General features: G+C 47.2%; 1 protein-coding gene across 2 annotated transcripts; it reads left to right on the top strand.

The window, feature by feature from the left end:
* The first annotated feature begins 574 nt into the window (after nt 1-574).
* med14 (mediator complex subunit 14) lies at nt 575-14,990 on the top strand. Of its 2 annotated transcripts, XM_067255121.1 has the most exons (30): nt 575-956; nt 1,298-1,324; nt 1,449-1,554; nt 1,774-1,947; nt 2,082-2,211; nt 2,349-2,477; nt 2,624-2,731; nt 3,099-3,231; nt 3,335-3,485; nt 3,860-3,971; nt 4,230-4,355; nt 4,504-4,582; nt 5,724-5,883; nt 6,222-6,416; nt 6,651-6,785; nt 7,293-7,369; nt 7,456-7,616; nt 7,748-7,894; nt 8,026-8,117; nt 8,415-8,567; nt 9,169-9,438; nt 9,740-9,980; nt 10,394-10,516; nt 10,913-11,092; nt 11,190-11,428; nt 11,712-11,891; nt 12,027-12,134; nt 12,269-12,394; nt 12,723-12,912; nt 14,291-14,990. In XM_067255121.1, the coding sequence occupies exons 1-30, from the start codon at nt 784-786 to the stop codon at nt 14,362-14,364; spliced, it is 4,299 nt and encodes a 1,432-aa protein (XP_067111222.1). In that variant the 5' UTR covers nt 575-783; the 3' UTR covers nt 14,365-14,990. The 2 variants fall into 2 exon arrangements, with proteins under 2 accessions (XP_067111222.1, XP_067111223.1); XM_067255122.1 differs by lacking the exon at nt 10,394-10,516.
* Nucleotides 14,991-15,342: the final 352 nt, after the last annotated feature.

Consider the following 15,342-nt stretch of genomic DNA (forward strand, 5'->3'; position numbering starts at 1 on the left):
AATAAGAGCAAGTACTGGAATGTGCCGGAAGACGAGCCCTCGCTTTTAATATTGGCATTGTCCTATCAGTGAACCCCTTGTTCTGATTCCTTACCTGCTTGAATTCGTTTCACTCTCATGTTGAGTGGACAAGAACATATATCCTAACATCTCAAGAAAGTCCATGGAAGGTGCAGTCTTTCCTTAATTATGAATGGGGGAGGGTGTAGCACAGTGGTTAGAGTTCTTTACTTCATATTATTTGGTAGCAGGTTCAAATTCCCCTGTACTGTTTGTTGCTTTAGATAAAAAGATAAAATATAATCAGTACCTGTTTATATTTTGATTCCTCTCACATTCCTGAATCAGTTTCGCCCATGCTGAAGGGCCAGCCTCACTGTTTAAACTAGTATCTTGCCAGTTTCTGAAGTCTCAACAGTAGTGCACTATACCGTTGTGACATTTATACATGTTCAAATGAAAAGTAAAAAAAACTAACAGTGGCCTTTATTTTGAACAGTTGTGGGGGGGGAAAGAAAACGGAAATGACATTGCTTATTGAAGCTGGTTCACCCTGCAGCAAAGATGGCGGGTGAACAGTGTTAAATACATTTTCAGAATAAGCTGTAAAATAGTGTGGTTAAAGTAACTTGAATATGGAGCGAAAACGTCAAGACCCTAAATAATTATTTGAACGAAGGGAAATGTTTTAGCGTTCATGTAGATTTGGTTATCATAACAAGATATCGCGACCCGTTATCATTTTTCGGTGTCAATTGCAGAGGCTCGTATTGTCATTTTAAAATGGCTCCGGTGCAGATTGGATCAGATGGACAACTAGTCCCGGTCGGGGGTCCAACCTCGGCTCCCCAGCCGCCTCCTCCCGGGGCCCCAGCGACGCAGGGTGTACGCCTCAGTCTTCTCATCGAATTTCTTCTGCAGAGGACCTACCACGAAATTACCCTGCTGGCTGAACTGTAAGTCGGGGGACCTTGAATGAGTCAGCTAGCTAGCTTTCTTAGTGACTTTGGTAATCGTGCACCAGTAGTATGCCAAGTGTTCTTCTTAACGTGTTAGCAAAAAACAAAAATAAAAGTATGCTGTACACACAGAGAATGTAATGTCGTGACTGCTTCATGAATTTGACTGAACCGGCCAGGTTGTACCTGGCTACAGTAGTATTGCAGAGTTCTTATAGAGCCGTGTGAAGTTTTACAGAGGGCTCCAAATAGGTTGGTTGTGTGGTCCGTGCTTCAAGAAGTGAAGCACGGACAAAACTTGTGTTGTTTTGACACCTGCTTCTGTTTGTGTCTTACAGTCTACCCCGAAAAACAGACATGGAGAGGTGAGTTTCCCACACGGTTGATTCATGGGGAAAGTGTATTTTGATGTTGGACAAGGGACGTCATTATGATGCTTACGCCTTTATCTTTTCTGCTGTGTGAACAAATATCATTTGTCTTTGATAGGAAAATTGAAATCGTGCAGTTTGCCAGTCGCTCTAGACAACTTTTTGTGCGTCTCCTAGCGCTGGTGAAGTGGGCCAGCAATGCTGGGAAGGTGGAGAAATGTGCGGTATGTGGTCCACAGTCTTCTACATGTCCTGGGTTCTGGGAGGCTTACCTTGATGAAAACACTCAGTCCATTCAGCATACACTGTGTTTTATTTTACCCACTGTAATTTCTTGATCTTGATTTTCTGTTAAGATTTGATTGTTGTTTAATGAATGTATTGTTTAGTTATGTTTAGTCTTAGGGATACATACCTTTAACATCTAATTTCCATGGTAACAGATGATCTCCAGCTTCCTGGACCAGCAGGCCTTCCTGTTTGTGGACACAGCTGATAGGCTGGCCTCGCTGGCAAGAGATGCCCTGGTGCACGCCCGCCTACCCAGCTTCGCCATCCCCTTCGCCATCGACGTGCTGACAACAGGATCTTACCCTCGGCTGCCCACATGCATAAGGGTAAGATGACTACTACTCCATTGTTCTGCCCACATTCCTCCATGCTACAAGCAGAGTCTTCATGCAAACCATTACATTAAGTTGCTGTTTAGTTGAATCCATCTTTCTCCCCCTCATCCACTGCTCCTCTGTAGGATAAGATCATTCCTCCAGACCCCATCACTAAGGTGGAGAAGCAGAGCACTCTGAACCAGCTCAATCAGATCCTTCGCCATCGCTTGGTCACAACAGACTTACCCCCCCAGCTAGCCAATCTTACCGTAGGTACGTATGTCTTGGGTTGCACGGCCTCATAAGGAAGTACACTGTGTAATCACTGGATTTCAAACTCACCAACCAGTTGGAATTACATGGTAATGCGTGTTCTCAAGTAACACAGTAATAATGCATTTTTGTGACAGCTAATGGGCGTGTGAAGTTCCGTGTGGAAGGAGAGTTTGAGGCCAGTCTCACGGTGATGGGAGACGACCCTGACATCCCCTGGAGGCTGCTGAAGCTGGAGGTCCTGGTCGAAGACAAAGAGACCGGAGGTGAGACAAGCTATCCTTTCTTTCTCAGATGTTATCCTTGCTTGCTTTACCTCTCTTCTGTCCATACTTTCATACTTGATCATTTCATCCATCCAGTTGTTCATCATTGAACTCCATCCCTCCCCCCTCCCCTTCCTCCTCCTTAGATGGGCGAGCATTGGTCCACAGCATGCAGGTGAACTTCATCCATGAGCTGGTCCAGTCCCGCCTGTTTGCAGATGAGAAGCCTCTGCAGGACATGTACAACTGCCTGCGTATCCTCTCTGACTGTTCAGCCTGTTTGCTTGTGTCAAGTCTCAGGTTATTGTGGATGTTAGTGTGCTTAGTTCTAGACACAGGGCTGGAACAGTTACAGGGCAGTAGAAGTTAGTGTGTTACTCAACAGTATTGACAGTATGGGCAGCCAGTACATAGGTCCCAAGGCACTCGGGATAACGTGTACGACAAGTATATAACAAGTTATTATAGTGTAATAACAAGGGGGACTTGTATTTTACATAATGAGCTCCAATGCTATAGCTTGGTGTACTTGGACATTGAGATGTTTGCAGGTTTATGCGTGTTTCTTTTTTTCTTATGTGTGCCACGTGCCTTTAGTTCGTTCCTTAGCTGGGAGTCCAGACTCGTTCTGCCTGTCGCTGCAGCTGGAGGTTCTGCACTCCCAGACCCTGCTGCTGATCAGAGAGCGCTGGGGCGACCTGGTGCAGGTGGAGAGATACATGCCTGCCAAGAGCCTCACGCTGGCAGTCTGGAAGTAGGGCAGACATCCACACACACCTACACACACACCTAGCCTCTGTAATTCTTTGTCTGGTTTCCTCACACATTTCTTGTTTTCTATTCTGTTCTCCATCCAGTCAACAGGTGTTGGGTAGAAAGACAGGAACAGCCTCTGTCCACAAAGTCACCATAAAGATTGACGAATCAGACGGCTCCAAGCCCCTGCAGATATCCCATGAGCCTCCCCTCCCCGCTTGTGATTCCAAACTGATGGAGCGTGCTATGAAGGTAAAATAGTGTGGGGGGTTTCTGAGACAAATTTTAGTTTTTCATAATGAAACATGTCAGTAGGGCTTGATATAATTTTCAGGAGTGAATAATATCAGGTAGGCTAATACTAAGATATTGTTCAATGTTCAAATTTCCTAAAAAAATAAAATATAAAATAAAATATGAATTTTAGAGCAAAGTAGTCTTCAGGATCTTTTATAATGACATTTTAGGCGACCCCCAAGAACCATTGGTCATTTTGAACCCTGAACGAAGGTATAGCGAGGATGGCCAATCAATCAGACTTCTTCATGCACCTCAGTGACATATCTTGAGGCTTAATTGTTTGTGTATGTGACTTCATATCCTGTGTGGTCCTTGCCCTCTTGCAGATCGACCACCTGTCAGTGGAGAAGCTGTTGATTGACAGTGTCCACGCCCGCTCCCACCAAAAGCTGCAGGAGCTGAAGGCCATCCTGAGGAGCAATAACCCTGGCGACAACTGTGAGTGACCTACCATTCTGCTAGCCACCCGCAATGTTCTGATCCTTGTTTTACAGCTGTAGATGTAAGCTGTAGATGTAAGACAGCTTATATAATAAAGCTTAAGAACAGCATGACTGCTTACCAAGCCGAAGACCAAGACAAGTAGAGAATAGAACTGTATTGATACCCGGGGAGAAAATGCTCTAGAGTTACTGTATATAAATGAATGATTTAGTTAATGGTCTTTTTCATGGTATGGTTGTCTCTGTGTTTCAGCGTTCATCGAGACAGCCCTTCCCACCCTGGTCATCCCCATCCTGGAGCCCTGCGGACGCTCAGAGTGCCTGCACATCTTTGTAGACCTGCATTCTGGAATGTTCCAGCCAATGCTCTATGGCATAGGTACACTGGGAAACACACACATAGATACATACACACACACACACACACACACACACACACACACATACACACACAGAAACACATTCATATACACACAGAAATACACACATTTGTTTACACTCATATCCTCTGTCTTCTCCCTTTCCAGAACAGTCCATGCTTGATGACATTGAGAAGACCATTAATGATGACATGAAGCGCATAATCTCTTGGCTGCAGCAGCTGAAGTAAGTCAACATTAGGACTTGTTCTCACTAAAATAGGCTCAGTTTAGAACAGCACCTGAGCTGAGTTCAGTGTAGAGCAGCAGCTCCCGAGGTAGCACAGAGCAGGAACCTGGTGACATTGAAAACATAAATACCGCATTTCTTCGAATAAACGCCGCCCTCAAATAAACGCCGCACTCAAATAAACACCGCACCAAAAATGAACATTGTGTAATAAACGCCGCCCTCGATTAAACGCTGCACCAAAAATAACGGTTATTTAATTGGTAAAATTAAAACAGAAATTATAACAAAAGAAAATCACAAGTGTACAATATGAAATGTAATTCACCACTCACGAATTAGCATTTCATCAACCCCAAGTTCAACAGATCTGTTGTTGCTGGTGAGTGCTTTCTGCAGAGCTTTCTGTTTGAAAGCTAAAGTGTAAGAACGTTTCGGCATGCTGCTTCAGATTTCTACACAATGTGGAACACTTGTATTTGAGATAGTTAAAGTACTACCCACGAACATCTAATTGATAGCCAATGAGAAAGGGAGTTGCCGCACCCATACTGCACTTGTACTCCCGACTAAACGCACGGCTTCAATTTTACACTTGGCTTTGTGTTTGACCTCCTTGTCTATTCTTTCTTTGTTTATGGCCGCACTGCAGCTACAATTCACTAAATCTCTCTTACTAAGTAAACACCGCCCTCGAATAAACGCTGCACCAAAAAAGAACATTGTGTAAAAGCGCTGCAGCGTTTAATCAAAGAAATACGGTATGGTATATCAATACAATGAACCACACCTCCCCTTATCTTTCTTTCCTAGTGACATGCTAGCACAGTGCTATGCCCAAATAATATAGATACGTTTTTTAGAAAACTGTATAGCATTACTAATTTGCGCGAAATGTGGTTATGACGAATTTGAAATGTTATCCAGCAAGTAAGACAAGTGTGTTCATGGTGCGATACCTGTCTAGAAGTGAACTTTCCTAGACTAGAGAGGCGGATGCCAGATAAAACGGGCATAAACAAGCATAAACGCCTTTTTAGCATAAACAGGATGCCCGCGGTGTCCACAGCTGCCCGTGGATGCATCAGAGTATAGCCTTATCTTTCTCTCTCTCTGCCCCCTTTCTCCACCTCTCTAGGTACTGGTTGGGTGAGCAACGTTGTCGTCAGTCTGTCAAGCACCTCCCCACTGTGTGCTCTGACACACTTCACCTCTCCAACGCTGCCTCCCACCCGGCGGGCAGCCTATCAAAGCACAAGCTCTTCATCAAGCTGACACGCCTACCCCAGTACTACATCGTAAGACCCTCCCCCCTCATAGACACCCAGACAATGGACATCATTAATGATTGTTGTCATTTTTGGGGAGATCAAACTGGAGAGGTTTTCACCAACATTGTAGGATTATCCTCCCTACGTTTGTTTTGTTCTGAAGTTAACTCACTAGCATATGTCCTTGATACATGGTCTCCAGTCACAGCAGCCTACTCAGTCATTATATTATTCACCCATATCTCTCTGGCTGCATCCCCTCTCTTCCTTCATCTCGCCATTCTCCATCTTCTCTTCTTACCACCCCTTGCCTTAATCTCTCCATCTTCTCTTGTTTCCTCTCCCTACCCTCTCTCGCTCCTCAGGTTGTGGAGATGCTGGAGGTCCCAGGCTGTCCTACAGAGCTCAGGTACCAGTACTCCTTCCTGTCAGTGAGTCAGCTGGAGGGGGACGAGGGCCCTCCTGTGGCCCAGCTTCTGCAGACCTTTAAACCCAATCTGGAGCAGCTGGTCCTGGACACCATGACAGGGAAGGGGCTCCGGCCTGGAGCCAAGAGGAAGGTACTATCAAATAGTGATGTATTCACTTAATTTAGCAGACACCTTTTTTCAAAGTGACTTATACCAGCAGGGATTTGGATATCTTGTGAAATGGTCTAGAACTGAGCTATAGCTAGCCCCATGCTCTACCACTGAGCCATACCCCTCCCACCAAAGAATAAGGCTTTCATTATCTGAGTTTTTGTTTTTCTGTTTGAGTGATTGTGTATGTGTGTGTATGTTCTGGCCCTGCAGCTGTCTGGGGACCCAGGTGCCCTGGAGCCGAAGAAGCCCAAGCGCTCGGGTGAAATGTGTGCCTTCAACAAAGAGCTGGCCCACCTAGTGGCCATGTGTGACACTAACATGCCCTTCATTGGCCTCCGTGCAGAGGTACGCTCACACGCCTTTACCCCTACACACCTCCACCCATATACCTCCACCCTTACACACCTCCACCCTTACACACCTCCACCCCTATACCTCCACCCCTACACACCTCCACCCCTATACCTCCACCCATATACCTCCACCCCTACACACCTCCACCGCTATACCTCCACCTCTCCACACCTCCACCCCTATACTTCCACCTCTCCACACCTTCACACCTTCACCCCTATACTTCCACCTCTCCACACCTGCAACCCTATACCTCCACCTCTCCACACCTTTACCCCTATACCTCCGCCCCTAAACCTCCACACCACCACCCCTATTTCTCCACCTCTCCACACCTTAACCCCTATACCTCCACCCCTATACCTCCACACCTCCACCCCTATACCTCCACCTCTCCACATCTTCACACCTTCACCCCTATACCTCCACCCCTACACCTTCATCCCTACCCCATACAACTCCACCTTTACACCTCCACCCCTCTCTTCCTATTTGTAGCTATCCAACATGGAGATCCCTCACCAGGGGGTGCAGGTGGAGGGAGACGGCTGCAGCCACGCCATCCGTATCCTTAAGTAAGATACAGACACACACTCACACACACACATTTTTTGAAATCCTGAGTGTCCTGATGCTCAGCCTCCATCCTCTAACCCCCCAGGATCCCAGCCAGTAAGGGTGTGGGGGAGGAGACCAGGCGGGCGGTGGACCGCTCCCTGCTGGACTGCACCTTCCGTCTGCAAGGCAGGAACAACCGCACCTGGGTGGCTGAGCTGGTGCTGGCCCATTGCCCACTCAGCAGTACACACAGCAAGGAGCAAGGTGGACTCTCGTTTACACACAGATACACACACATACTCACATACACACACACACACTCACTCACACACACAGCGCCAATAGTGAAGCACCAGGTCGAGTAACAAGACTTAACTTCCCTGTCCCCCATGCAGCCTCCACGCGGCACGTGTATCTGACCTATGAGAACCCGCTGTCTGAGCCTGTGGGAGGCAGGAAAGTAGTGGAGATGTTCCTTAATGATTGGAGCTCCATTAGCCAGCTTTACCAGTGTGTACTCAAGTTCTCACGCTCACTACCAGGTACGTGTGTCTGTCACTTATGTGCTGTCTGTGTAGATAGCTATTTGTATTGTAACCTTGTTTGTCACTAAAGGTGTCTCTTTTGTCCTGTATCTGACAATAATCCATGTACCCCTCCCCCTCCCATCCAGAGATGCCCTCCTACCTCAGCCACTTCTCAGAGGTGCGGCTCTATAACTACCGCAAGCTGGTCCTATGCTATGGAAGCACCAAGGGCAGTTCGGTAAGTATGACTGGAGGCACAGACCTTGCAGGCTGCTAGAAGTGGGACCGTGGCTTCAGATTCACTCTGTAATATTTAACTCTGGATTTTATGTTGTTAAAACATAAACAAAGAGAAAAGGAAAACAAATTATAAGCTCAGTGTCAAAATTGAAAAAATACACTTGAAAGCTATATTGTTTTTTTGGTTGTAGAATATTGGTTTACGTCCTGAACTATTCTTCTCCGTTTTTTGGAACAAAAAGGAATTGAATCAACAAGGAAGTGTTGAGAATAAACATGCTATTACCTTCCCCAGGTTACCATCCAGTGGAACTCCAGCAGCCAGACATTCCACCTCTCCCTGGGGACCATAGGACCTAACTCTGGCTGCAGCAACTGCCACAACATCATCCTACATCAGCTCCAGGAGATGTTCAACAAGACCCCCAATGTGGTGCAACTGCTGCAGGTACACACACACTCACAGATATTAAAGCCCGACCGATAAAGGATTTTTAAGGCCGATACCGATAAATATCACAAATATTTGGTGATTTAAAAATCCGATATATCGGCCGATGCATATTGTAAAAATAAATCCAGAAACGCGTAACGAAACAAACAGATTTACCTAACACTTTGCCCGACTCTGGCTTGATCAGCTGGTTGTAGGGTTTGTGGTGTTATAAACACGAGTGTTGCCAACAGGGACGTTGTAGAGTGTCCTCTGGTGGACAAACTCTGCAACGGCAACATTCATAACATAGTTGAAGGGTGTTTCGTCCATTTTTATATTAATTTATCGGCCATTAGGAGCCTTGATTTTGTACCTTGTGTATTTGTTTGTATTGTGAAGGCATAAAATAAAAGATAAATGCTGATACCGATAGTTTGGAAAATGCCTAATATCGGACGATAATATCGGCCTGCTGATAAATCGGTTGGGCTCGAACAGATATACACACATGCACAGATAAACACACGCGCAGATATACACACACACACAGTTACACACACACAAACACACACTGTAGCACAAAGAGACATCCGGATCTCCTTGTCCCACCCAGGTGCTCTCAGACACTCAGGCTCCTCTGAATGCCATCAACAAGCTGCCCACTGTGCCCATGCTGGGACTGACCCAGCGGACCAACACAGCATACCAGTGCTTCTCCATCCTGCCCCAGTCGCCCACACATATCCGTCTAGCCTTCAGAAACATGTACTGCATCGACATCTACTGCCGTGGCCGAGGGGTGGTGGCCATACGGGATGGAGCCTACAGTCTGTTTGACAACACCAAGATAGTGGAGGGCTTCTACCCAGCTCCAGGGCTCAAGGTGAGCAGGAGAGGGAGGGGGGAATAGATGTATGGGTGGAGGGAGGGAGAGAGCGAATGAGAGGGAGGGATAGGGCTGGAGTTCTGTAGCTACTTACTAACCCTATGCCTCTCTAGAGCATTTCTCTGGTCACTTTTCAGGACAGGGTTTGAGCTCTGAAGTAGCTCAGAATGTTATTTAATTTGAAAATATTTCTAACTCTTCCCTTATTTTCTCGAATAATCCCCATCTCCTCCTCCTGAACCTCATCCCTTCCTCTCTTCCTGCACCTCATCCCCTTCTCTTTTTCTCCACTCCGCAGACGTTCCTCAACATGTTTGTGGACAGTAACCAGGATCCTCGCCGCCGCTCTGTCAACGAGGACGACAACCCGCCCTCCCCAGTGGGAGTGGATGTGATGGACAGCCTCATGAACCAATTACAAGCCCAGCAGCCAATAAGAGGGGGGGCAGGAGGAGTGTACCCTCCCCTTACTTCACCACCAACAGCGTTCCATACCAATGTGGCTCCATCGCCCTCCATGATGCCCACCCAGTCCCCAGGTTAGTCCCGCTACAGTGCAAGAGGGAGAGAGCTTATGCTTCATTTGTGCAACATGAGCTTTGGATTGTTCAACTGAGGAGAAAGACCATACCATGTCTGGTCTGCTCCATCATCTTCCAATCTCCTGGTTTGTTTGGTGCCATGTCATCATGTTGCTAACCCAAACCCCAGCTGTGCTACCATGTCATCGTGTTGCTAACCCTAACCTAATCTGTGCTCAGAAAGGAGACAGCATGCTCTCAGCCCTGCAGCCCCCCCTTACACTGCCCAGCTTTAGCTTGTGTATGAGTGTGTGTGTATGTGAGAGCGTGTCGCTGTGAGCGAGACACTAAGATAAGTGAGAAAGGTGATCTTGTCGACCCACACCTGAGTCTGACAGTCCTCGTGTGGGTATGCGTGTGTGTGTATGCAGGGACCATCCATTCCTCCGGCTCCCCTAGTGGAGTACTGAGGGCGCCCTCGCCCTTTGGGCCCACCCCGTCGCCCTCCTCTCTGGGCATAGCTATGGGCCCCAGCAGCTTTGCCAGCCCGCATGGTAAGTGGTTTCAGGCTCCCCTGGAGCTGGAACTGGAGCTGGGACTGCGGTGGCAGACTGGGGCTGGAGGGCTGGGAATGGGGTGGGTACTAGTGTGGAGGGCTGTGGCTGGGGTGGAGGACTGGGGTTGGAGAGCTGGGACTGGGGGTTTGAGGGCTGGGACTGGGGGTTTGAGGGCTGGGACTGAGGTGGAGGCACTGGGCTTAGGGCGCTGGGCTGAGGGCTCTGGGCTGAGGGGCTCTGGGCTGAGGGATTTTGAAACCCTGTGTGTTTCTATGTTGACGTCTGTGTGTTTATTATTCAATCAATCTTCATCATTATTGAGTCTGACTGGGTTCATAGACTGAAAATGGCCGAAGCGGATGTTGATAACGATCGTGTCTGTGTGTCCTCCAGGGGCCCTGGATCCCAGCTCTCCGTACGCCATGGTCTCCCCCAGCCAGAGGGGCCAGTGGCCAGGCTCTCCCCAGGTGTCAGGCCCTTCTCCTGGGGCTCGGATTCATGGCATGTCCCCTGGGAACCCCTCTCTTCACTCACCAATCCCCGACGCCTCCCACTCTCCCCGCGCTGGATCCAGTAAGCACTCCTCTGGTGGGCTGTTAGTAGATGGGTGATCCAATAAGAATGTTGACACCATAGTCATGTGTCTCTGTGTGTGTGTGTGTGTGTTCAGGCTCCCAGACCATGCCCAGCAGCATGCCTCCTCCACGAAAGCTGCCTCAGCGCTCCTGGGCGGCTTCCATCCCCACCATCCTCACCCACAATGCCTTGCATGTGCTGCTGCTGCCGTCGCCCACGCCCTGCCTGGTGCCGGGCTTGGCAGGAAGTTACCTCTGCTCGCCACTCGAGCGCTTCCTGGGCTCCGTCATCATGAGACGCCACCTGCAGCGGATCATCCAGCTGGAGCCCAACGTGAGTACTCCATCCCTCCATCCCAATGACTAAATGAAATGAAAGCCCTCTCTCCTCTCCATTCCTCTTTCGTCTCCTCCATCCCTCTCTCTCCTCCATACATTGCTCTCCTCTCCTCAATCCCTTTGTCCTCTACTCCATCCCTGTCATCTCCTTTTACCTCCCTCTCTCCTCTCCTGTATTCCACCCCCCTTTCCTCGTCCTCCATCTCATCTCTCCTCAGCTCAGTGTGCTTTTACTGTCTGGCTGGAAGCATTCGTTTCTCCCTGTCTCTGTTCCCTAGCTGGCCATTGTGACCTCTAACGAGCCAGGAGTCATCATGTTTAAGACCGAGGTTCTGAAGTGTCGCGTAGCCTTGAACCCCAAGACCTACCAGACTCTGCAGCTCAAGGTCACCCCAGAGAACACTGGTCCCTGGTCCCAGGATGAGCTTCAAGTCCTGGAGAAGTTTTTTGAGACCAGGGTGAGAGGAAAATGGCCACCACTCACCAATGCGCACACACTCTCACGCATACTAGCATAACATACACACTAAGCACTTTTGTAAGTCACAGCTGTTGTCCTCAAGCTTGTTGTCCTTTGTCCTCCTGCCCACTAGGTGGCAGGACCTCCTTTTAAGTACAACACGCTTAATGCCTTTACCAAGCTCCTGGGGGCTCCCACCAACATCCTGAGGGACTGTGTCCGCATCATGAAACTGGAACTGGTGAGGGCTATAGGCTTAAAGGGATGAGGGGTTGGGGTGGGTTTAATGGGACATAGAGGTCGGTTAGTGTGGCTGTAGAAGAACTGTATATTTCCATGTGCTCATACCCTTCTGTCCCCCCCCCCCCCCCCCAGTTCCCTGACCAGGCAGCTCAGTTCAAGTGGAATGTTCAGTTCTGCCTGACGATCCCACCCAGCGCCCCCCCCATCGCCCCCCCTGGCACCATCGCTGTGGTGCTCAAGTCCAAGATGCTCTTTTTTGTAAGTAAACCTCTGGATATTTCAACTCAGCTCCATCATACCTCAATGATCCTTCCTGTCTGAAAACTCAGTAGTGCTGCACTGTGTCAAGGCCAGTAGGTCAGATAAGTCCAGGTAAAAAATACCTGGTATACAAGGTAAAAGATGAACACTGTCTCTCAACATTTTTACATCTCCCTCAGACCTTTTAACTAGTTGTTCGTTTTTAACGCCACAGAAGTCCTTTTGCGGCATAAATGGGATCTTCTGTGCCCATCTAACACTAACCCCTGGCCCCTAACCCTAACTCCAGCTATTCTTAACCCCAACCTGTCTGCTGTGCCCCCAGCTCCAGCTGACCCAGAGGGTCCCTGTGCCCCAGGACCAGGTGAGCATCATCGTGCCGATTGTTTACGACATGTCGACCGGCCTCACCCAGCAGGCTGACATCCCCCGCCAGCACAGCTCCTCTGGGGCCGCAGCACTCATGGTCTCCAACATCCTCAAGAGGTTCAACGAGATGCACCCTGCCAGACAGGGTGAGACACCAGCCTGTCCAATAAGGACACTTGATTGTTATGATTTGGTCATTTCCATTCAAAATCCCCCCCCCCCCCAAAAAACAATTGCTTATGTTTCTGCTGTATCACAACCAATTGCACCCAACTCTTTTCTACTTAGACGTCCCTTTTAAAATATTTAGCCTTCTGGCTAGCTCTATTTTGCACACGACTACAGCTAAAAGGCAGGAAGTCATTTGGTAACAATGCTAAGATTATCTCGATAAAATGGGATTCTAATGACGGCTTAAACTTGGAAGTTGTACCCGATGCTCCAGGATAGTTAAATAGCCACTAGCGAATCACATGAGCAGATCCCAACTAAAATGACATCTGCTTCCCATTGTCTGATAGGCTTAAGGCAAGTTACCTGTTGAGAAGCTTCTTTCTACCGTTTTTACCTGAATAAGGAGGATAGGGCTACGGCCAGCCAGCAAACCTTTTCTACTGATCTAGCTAGTCAAGTTATCTATGTAAACCCGTTAGCCACGTTGTTTATCCAAGTTGATGCAAAGATGAGGATCTGTGCAAACCATTGCAACCCTCAGAGATTACTACTTAAAAATGTTAATTGTAAAATTATGCAGTTAGATTTACGCTGCTTGCCTCCTCACGTTAGTGCTGGCTGGAAAAAACCCTGATTACCTCCCTGGTTGTTTACATCCCAGGGTGAAACATGATTACTTCCCCCTGAAGGATCCTGATTCTAATTTCAAGGTTTATTCCACTACAAAGCTTTTTAACCTGTACAGCGCTGTAGCTATGTTGATCTGTACGACATCATGCATAACAAAACACCTTGTTTGTGCCTCGGTTGAGTTAGGGTTGTGGTATTCATTTGAATACTTATTTTTCTTGTCTTTTCACAAACCATAACTATTAGGAAAAAGAAAAAACAATCATATGAGCTTTTAGCGTAGCAAACTGGGGTGCTTTTCATTAGACTGTAATGTCTAATTTCCTCAATCATAACTGACTCCACCAACACACCAAAAATAGTTTTTTACACATATCCACATTGCTTGCTGATCCAGTGATGGAGGAAGTGACGGAAGGTACCCTCAAACTGTACATAGTTAGTATTCTATCTTAAGTCCAAAATCCACACACCCTTAAGTGTAACCCAATCAAGTTTGGCCTAGCAAAAAAGCCAAAAAGCCAGATTTTTCTCATAGCGATAGTTCAGTCTTCACACATGTCCACGTATGTGCTTTGGTCCCTTTATCTCCTTCCAGATTTCTTTTTTTAATCATTCCTGTGTAGTAATCGCGTGGAGTGGAGTATGAATGTTTTTGGACGCAGCCCTGGATTATAAATGAGTTAAGAAACTTGACATTGTGTGTGTTCTTCTTTTCAGGTGAATGTACAATATTTGCCTCAGTGCATGAGCTCATGGCCAACCTCAATCTACCGCCTGGTGGTCGCCAGTAGCAACGGATGCTTGCTGGTTGGAACAGTAACCCAACTCTGGATCTGGGACAGATCTAAACTGTAGTCAAAGGATGTCACAATGTAACATACCTTTTCTTGATTCAGCAGTTGGGCACGTTTCTCCGTCGGAAAAGGGAGTGGATAATGCAAAATCATGAAGCCTAATGTTTATTCTAAACATGTTTATGTGTTAATTCAAACACACATGTATGTTAGCAATTTGGTGTATTAAGGTGAATCCTCAGAGAGAAAGACGTGTTATTTTTCCCTCCAACTCTAAAGGGTTCACAAATTAAAAAGATGTTTGTTTACCAAAAGATGTACATTATTATATATTTCTGCATTAGGCTGAGTTAGGGTTTTGCTAGAAACTATTATTCACATTCATTTTGATTCTGTTGTTGTATTGGGGATTCTGTTTTAGTACAATATTTAAATGTATCTTCTTTCATTGTTTTTCTTTCATGATGTTAAGCCCTAAAAGCTTCTTAGTTCAACCTGTCACTTTGAGAACTGTAAAACTGTGAGAACTTTATAAGCTGGCTGTATTTTATGACTGCTTTTGATTCCTACATGAAGAATCGTAGAACTATAGTCTGTCTTTATTTAATAAATCAGTAAAAACATGTCTTGAGTAAAAATGTGCCTTGATGGTACGGTGCTGAAATCCAAACCTATTATGCAGAATGCAGGGTGGTGCAGGGTCAGGACAGCAATTCTGGGTAATTGGGCCGTGTGTAACCCGTTTGCTGTTTTGAGGTGTTTGAGGCTTACTACCTGCCCTGTGCAACCTATCAAAGGCAGTCAGTCGCGTTGGCTAAGTATGCGCATGTTGCGGACGTGGAGTTTTTTGATTGTGGGAAGTAAGAGCGGAAAGTATTAATCGAGGGACGGTGTGCTGCTGCTGATGTTTTCTGATTGGCTTTGTATTCCGTCTAACTCGAGACAGCTAGCATCTCAGCATGCCTGCGCCTCGTC

This window comes from Osmerus mordax, chromosome 2 (genome assembly GCF_038355195.1).
Source record: "Osmerus mordax isolate fOsmMor3 chromosome 2, fOsmMor3.pri, whole genome shotgun sequence".
NCBI classification, from domain to species: domain Eukaryota; kingdom Metazoa; phylum Chordata; class Actinopteri; order Osmeriformes; family Osmeridae; genus Osmerus; species Osmerus mordax.